The sequence below is a fragment of the Netta rufina genome (genome assembly GCF_964035555.1).
Source record: "Netta rufina genome assembly, chromosome: 27".
Classification (NCBI taxonomy): domain Eukaryota; kingdom Metazoa; phylum Chordata; class Aves; order Anseriformes; family Anatidae; genus Netta; species Netta rufina.
Window position 1 is genome coordinate 5,852,719 of NC_140151.1, and position 7,010 is coordinate 5,859,728.

Here is a 7,010-nt window from a genome sequence, read left to right on the forward strand (position 1 = left end):
AATATTTCTGACAGGAGTGTGCTGCCGTCTTGCCTCGAGAATATGAAGGGATTTTTTTTCAAAAGATTTCCCCCAAGCAGGTGACACGGCTGGCAGGGAGGTACGGTGAGGAGACTGGACTTGCTAGGTCACGTTTTGGAAATGTTTTGTGCCAGTCTGCCCTGCAAACGTGCGTGCTCCCCGGAGCACTGGGAGTCGGCTCCTGGGCACACTGTGCCCCAGCGCCTTCTCTTGAAGCTCCAGCATTTTGCATCCCTGTGTGAGCTGTTGGTGCCTCCTGTACCAGCGCTGGCTTTCTGAGGGCCTGTCCCCAAGGACTCAGCGTGCTGTGACCTGAGGGAGCCCTGCAGCCTCAGCACAGCTCCTTGCAGAGCGCAGCACCGAAACACCAAACCCCCAACTTCAGAGGGTTTGGGAGCTCGTTCCAGCCTTGGCTGCCTCACTTCTCTGCTGCCCCAAGCCTGCCGGAGGTCGCTGGGGTCAGACTGAGCAGCGTCGTGCTCTGAGCGCTGCCTCTGGAAGATGCCACCGAGCTCAGCAGCGATGGGCAGGGAGGGGACGAGGAGCTCGGCCCGGAGGTCTCAGACACGGGCTGCGCTCAGACAGATGCTATCGCCGATGTAAGATCAAACTCCAGACGCTGCCCCCGGGGCTGTGGGAACCACAGGCAGCAGAGAGCACTTTGGTCAGCTTTAAGTGGGATTCCCGGATGCTTAGGGAGCGATGCCCCAGAAATTCCCAGGTTTGGGCTCTGTGATCCGCTCTGTAATTAGCAGCAACTGTCTCGCGGGCGCCTCTCCTCTTTGCATGCACGTCCGCGCGGCGGTCGCAGCAATATTGCAGCGGGAAGTAGCACCCAGGAAGTGTCTGGCCTGAGCCCTTCTTGCTGTAATTACGCTCCTGGCGGGGAGAACCAGCCCTGCTGGCCCGACCAGCAGGAGGGAGAGGGCTCGCGGCTCAGCAGGGGCTCTGCTGCCAGCCACAAGCTCGTCCTCGTCTGCGAGGTGGTGCGGGTCCTGCTCAGCGTTGGAGATGCCCTTTGTGCTGTCTGAAGACCGCAGGGTTTCTGTGACGCACCTCGGGCCAGAGAATCTCATCGTTTACCAGAGGAATTCCCACTTTTCTAAAGCTTTGCTCCCTGCTTTAAATAAACCATGGGGAAGCACAACCTTGAGGCTGGGATTTCAAACTTACTGTCACTGGGAGTTCAATTCACGTTTCTCCCAGTAACTCCTTCTTGCTCTTGCACCACGGGTTTGTTTCTGAATTAATGTTCACAAATGCAGTGCTGCGGGTGCCTTCGTGGCCTTAAGGTCATGCGAATAGCTCCTGGTCCAGCCCTAGTTGTGCCTGGAATACGCTGGTCTTGGGAAAGCACAATTCAGAATCAGTTCACGATTCTGCCTTCGTGCAGCTGCTGCTGCAAGGGCCATCATCCGAAATGGGGACAGGACGGCAAAGTCCCGGGGCTGGGCACGCTGACGGTAAGTGCTGGCACCTCCTCTGCAACCTGCTCTTTAAAAACAAAAACAAAAACAAAAACAAAACAAAACAAAAAACCTTTAAAACCGTGCAGCACAATAATCCATTTTTATTGCACGAGTGCAGTATAACAAGTTGCCCTATGCCTTGCTCACAGCAAGTTGTAGCATAACTTCAGGCAGAGCAGAGAATGCATGAGAAGTTCCAGCTCAGCATTGAAGGAAAAAAAAAAGGCAAGGAAGTTGAGATTCGGGCCTGTAAGGGCTGAATCCATGGGCAGCCACAGCAACTTCTGTCCTTCTGGGTACGAGGGCGTGAGGAAGGGGTGCCCTGATGGCCAACACCCCCGGCACTTGGTGCAGTCAGCGACGGCCTCGGCTGCGGGAGGAATCTGAGCCCCCGCTGTTAGTTGGCAGCTGCGGGGCTGAGAGCACAGGGAGCTGTTAATGATGATGGGCTTTTTGCACACAGGATTATTATTTTTTTCTTTCTGGCTTGCAGCTTAATTTTTTTTTCCCACCGTGGGCCTTTCAGCCCCGTTGTTCCACTCGTCTGAAGAATGTGGTAGTTTTATAATGAGCGCTCCCCCCACCCACCCCACAGCCCCGAGACCTATTCAGAGCTGCCAAATTCAGATTACTTGTGACCTAAATGGGATATAAATCCCGTTCCCCAGACAGAAGGAGTTGCTGCAACAAACCACAAACCAGAACTGGAACAGGCAGAATTCCCTGCCAAATCGAACCCCTTTGCAGTTCCACGGAAGGCAGAAGTAGAAGTAACACCGGCAGAAACTCGCTGAGTGCAAACGACTGGAGGGTGCTTAATTTGCAGAAATGGGTGGGAATGGTGAGTGTACGTCTGCTGTGCTTTATGTCAAACGTTAATTGACTTTTGCATATACGGTTCTGGTTCTGGTGGCTGGTTCTGTCTGTGTGTGACTTACTGTAACAGCTTCCTTTTCCCGTTTTTATTCAACTTGTGAAGTTTTCAGACTGCATCTGCTGGGGCTTCCTCTTTTGTGTGTGGTTGCTTGAAGCTTCTGCTCATTTCGGTAGCACATGCGCCCCGTGCCGTGGCTGCCAGTGCTGCGGGCAGCCTCGCACAAGGACGTGCGTGATGCAGGATTTACCCTCCTGCCATCCCAACCCCGTCCCAGCTCTCCCATGGCTCCTGGCCATCCCCTGCAGCTGCAGGGTGGAAGTAAGCCTTTCCTCACTAATGAGGCCAAGCTTGTTTGGCAGTTCTGTCCGTTTGCTGTCAGTTAACTGGGGCACAAGTTTACTGATCGGGACTAATGTCGTCACAGGCAGAAATGTGTGCAGCGCCTCCAACGCCACGGGAGCCGAGCTGATTGGCTTTATGGGGACGTTACCAGAGCCTGCAATGGAGCTTGGAGAAGTGACTGTGAAGTGCAAACGGTTGCCGCTGACCCGCCGTGGGTTTTAGCAAACATGAGTATCCAACAGCAGTGGGAAGGCAGGCAGCAGCTCACCCTGAGGCTGCTCCATGGCAGAATTTGAGATTTAGATTGACTGCAAGTCCCTTCAGTGCAATCAAACGCTTTTAGTTTGCTACTGCGCAGACTTTTAATGTCCACCTCTCAACCAGCTGCTCCTACAGGTCTCACCTCAGCTCCCCTCTCGTTCACGCTCTGCAGCCTGTCCCTGGAGCCAGCGCTTGGCTGCAGCACCAGCGGAATGCTCTTAGCCGTGAAGGGCAGGGGAGAGGAGAACCAGGTAACTGTAAAGTAATACACGTACTGCTTTGGGGTAGGCTTCTAGAACGTGGACATGGTAGGGGAAGCCTCATCAGTGGAAGCAAGTGCTTCATTTTGTGATACTGGATTTATTTTTGCTGCAGTGCGGGTTTTCCAGCCTGAAAGGGAAAGTGCCATTCTCCACAAGGGTTTGGCCTCTCCCAGATCTAACCCAGCTTCACATGAAGCAAGTGCACATGGTCTTGAGCAAGTCAGTTAGAATTGGAGCTCATGACTTTGCCACAGTCTCTATAACACTGCTTGGTTTCAGCTGTAAAGGTTTGTCAAATCATCACATGCAACCACAGGACGGGGGCCTGCATCTCCACGTGGATGTACCCTACCAGCACCAAAAATAAGTGGAATCAGCTCTTTCCAGACTTTATTAATTTGACTGCCAGTGTTTGCAAGGTCTGAGTTCTTTAACTTTTACCGGCTGAGGGGGAAAAAAGCCCAGATCATTGTAAACAAGCAAAATATATACTGAACAATTTTGTGTCCAAGGTATGTACAGAGGAATTAACAAGAGTAATTGTTCTGCAGATCAAGCTACAGCTTTGTAAATCCACGTTTGTGCAAGGCAGAAAGCCGCACGAGAAGTCTGTTCTGGTGCCACGCAGCACGTGGCAGCGTCCATCTCCAGCCCTGCGGAGACGCTGTGGTTTTCTTTGGGACCAGCTTTGCTCCTCTCAGTACACTGTGCACCAGTTGCTGCCATCGCTGGGCATCAGCCCTCCGGTGATGAGGAGAATCAGATCCACGAACCACCAGATCCCGAGGCCTCCGAGCGTCAGCAGCTTCCCCACGGCGGTCCCCGTGTGGCCCAGGCAGAAGCGATCCACTCCGAAGCAACCCAGGAAAAACGAGTAGAGCAAAGTGGTTATAAAATAGTGTCCGGTGTACCTGCAACCGCCGGCAAGAGGTGGGTCAGAGGAGGAAGGACACGGGGCAGGGGGCTGGCAGAGCCCGGCTGCTGCCCGCTGCCGGCGGCGCGGCTCCCCCCGGCGGGTGCCGGGCTCCCTGCAGCCGGTGCCGGCTCCTACCTGATGCAGGGCTTGCTGCCGCGCAGGAAGCTCCGCGGCTCGGCGCACTCGATGCCATCCAGCGCCCGGCACTGCACCCGCGTGTGGTCCACGTCGCCGTGCGCCTGCCCGCCGAACTGGGAGGAAGGGGGGGGCTCGGGCTCAGCCTCAGCCTCAGCCGGCCCGGAGGCCGCACCCCCCCCTTGTCCCCCCGTCACGGGCCCGGAGGCCGCGGCTCACCTTGACGCAGCCGTGCCCCAGCTCCTGCTGCGCCGTGGCGTTGCCGCCGTGGTCCACGGGCTCCTCGCACTCCACGAACTCCTCGGGGCTGCGGGGAGGGGACGGGGACGTCAGGGGCGGCGGGGAACGGCCTGAGGGGACCCGACCTGACGGGACCTGACTTGAGGGGACCCGACCCGGCCTGAGGGGACCTGATCTGAGGGGACCTTCCCTGAGGGATCCGGCCTGAGGGGACCCGTCCCGGCCTGACGGGGCCTGGCCCGAGGGGACCCGGCCTGACGGGACCTGCCCTGAGAGGCCTGGCCCGAGGGGACCTGCCCTGAAGGGCCCGTCCCCGCCTGACGAGACCTGGCCTGAGGGACCCGTCCCTGCCCGAGGGGACGCGGCCTGACGGGGCCTGCCCTGAGGGGCCCCTCCCCGCCCGCCCGCCCGCCCCGCTCACAGGTAGGTGCAGAGCACGAGCGGCGCCTGCGGGTCGCTGTAGGCCCAGGCGTTGGCGGGCGGGTCCTGCCCGGTGGGGTCGGGCTCGGAGGCGTTGTGCGGGGCGGCGCGGGAGGCCCCGCGCAGCAGCAGGAGGTTGGCGAGGAGCAGCGCGGCCTGGCCGCACAGCAGCGCGTAGCCCAGCGGCCCGCCGCGCCGCCGCGACATGGCGGCGCCCGCTGCTAGGAAACGCCGCCGCCGCCGCCGGGCCGCGCTGCGCAGCTGCGCTGCGGGCAGCCAATGGGAGAGCGCGGAGGGAGGCGGGGATAAGCGCCGGTGGCCAATGGGAGAGCAGAGGGAAGGGGGAGAAGGGAGGAGAGGAGGAAGTGAGCGCCGGATGAGGAGGCGATTGGATGTTAGCGGGGAGGGGCAGCCAATCGGAAACGAGAGGGGGCGGGATAAGGCGGCCGGGTCCTTTAAAAGGGGGCGCCGCGGGCGGTGCCGCAGGGTGTGGGCCCCGGGGGCTGGTCGGGGTTGGGTTCCGTGGTCCTGCTCTGCCACAGGGTGCTGGGATGCTGCTTCTTGAAAAACACCAAATTCCCCTCCTTTAGCCAGGCAACGCTGAGATTATTTTCAACATCTACCACATGAACTTTGTTTTCACACTAGATACGACGTTACCTGTGGTGTAAATAGTTAGTTCGATGTCCTTTTGGCTCATCAGCTGAATCAGCTAATGGTTTCGGCTGTCAAATTGCACGCCTTGCTCTTGCATTACCAATTTCCTGTGGAAGTGAGACGTCCAGCACGCGCAATTTGTTTCTATTTATGTACATTTATTCTTCGTAAGTTCACTTTTAAATGTTTCCCGATTCTGCCTTTCATTCCTATTTAAGAGAGTATCTCTCATAACCAGGCCTTCAAAAAGGTTAAACATCTTGATTTTAACATCAAGTAATCTCCCAGGTTCTTGCATGCTGTGGTTCTTCTCCTTGTCTTACTCTGGTCATATAGTTAGTGCAGGACTGCTTGCCTTTGAGGTTTCATTTGTGATTTCAGGCATTGCAGCAGTTCCAGGATTTACTGGTTCATTTCACCTGGTCCTTTTCCAAGAACATCTTCTACCACTGCTGAGCGATAGCTCTGCTTGTTCATGAATTTCAGGGATATTTCCGCTGGCGGATCTGATGAGCTTTTCCTTCCAGAGCTGACGGGCTCACATTTGACCCAAAACATCTGTTCAGAAGCTGTCCTAGCCTTCTCGCCTCCTTTCTGATTTGTTTCTGGAGTTTGGGGCTTTGAGGTGTGTTGTCTTACATTCATTCCTTTTACTGCAAAGCCAGAATGGTGGTGGGAAGCAATAGAAGTCAAGGGAGATGGATGTGGCTCTTGCTAAGTGCAGACCTGGGAATCTCGTGCCCCTCAGGCAGGAGCCACTTGTGTATGGGATGACTGATGTTTGTGTTATTTGTACAGTGCGCAGTGATATCCGTATTTGATCCATGATAAGATCATAATCCATGGGAAGCCTCATATATCTCGAGTAACGCCTAGCTTATGTGAAGCACCGGGTATCACCTGACCCAGAAGTTACGCTGACAGCCCTCCCACGGCGCTCGTGCAGTTGCCTGTTGTTTGTGTCTGTGCTGATGAGACCTGTGAGGCCTTTGGCACAAGTCTGGCCCTGGATCTACTGGGCATCGGTTTTGTTCAACAGTGGCAACGTGGATGCTCAAAAACAAACAAACAAAAACATAATTTACCAGACTTGGAAGACCAGAAAAGGTCAGTATGTGAAAAGTTGTCAGTGGGACTGGGTTTTCTTCACGTGTACTATAGTACAAACTACAAGAACCCACTGTAAGTACTATGGGGTAGCCTCTCGGTACGCTGTCGAGGTGACTAACACCTCACGTGTTATTTATGCTGTCTGCGCTCAGAGGAAGGCACCATGCTCCGTGGGGTGTTTGGGACGGGTGTTGAACGTTGCTGTGTGCTGTCAGCGGCAGGTTGAAGCAACGTGTGCGATGCTCAGGGCGGCAGTGAGGTCTGTGACGTGTTGCGTTCAGAGGCAGCTGGTTCCTCCT

At 56.1% G+C, this 7,010-nt stretch overlaps 1 protein-coding gene across 1 annotated transcript; it reads right to left on the reverse strand.

The window, feature by feature from the left end:
- Positions 1 to 3,606: 3,606 nt before the first annotated feature.
- On the reverse strand, positions 3,607 to 5,185 carry TM2D2 (TM2 domain containing 2). The gene is made up of 4 exons (XM_084302383.1): positions 4,946 to 5,185; positions 4,504 to 4,591; positions 4,285 to 4,400; positions 3,607 to 4,144 (listed from the first exon to the last, which is right to left on the reverse strand). Exons 1-4 carry the CDS (start codon positions 5,149 to 5,151, stop codon positions 3,931 to 3,933), a joined length of 624 nt encoding a protein of 207 aa, XP_084158509.1. The 5' UTR covers positions 5,152 to 5,185; the 3' UTR covers positions 3,607 to 3,930.
- Positions 5,186 to 7,010: the final 1,825 nt, after the last annotated feature.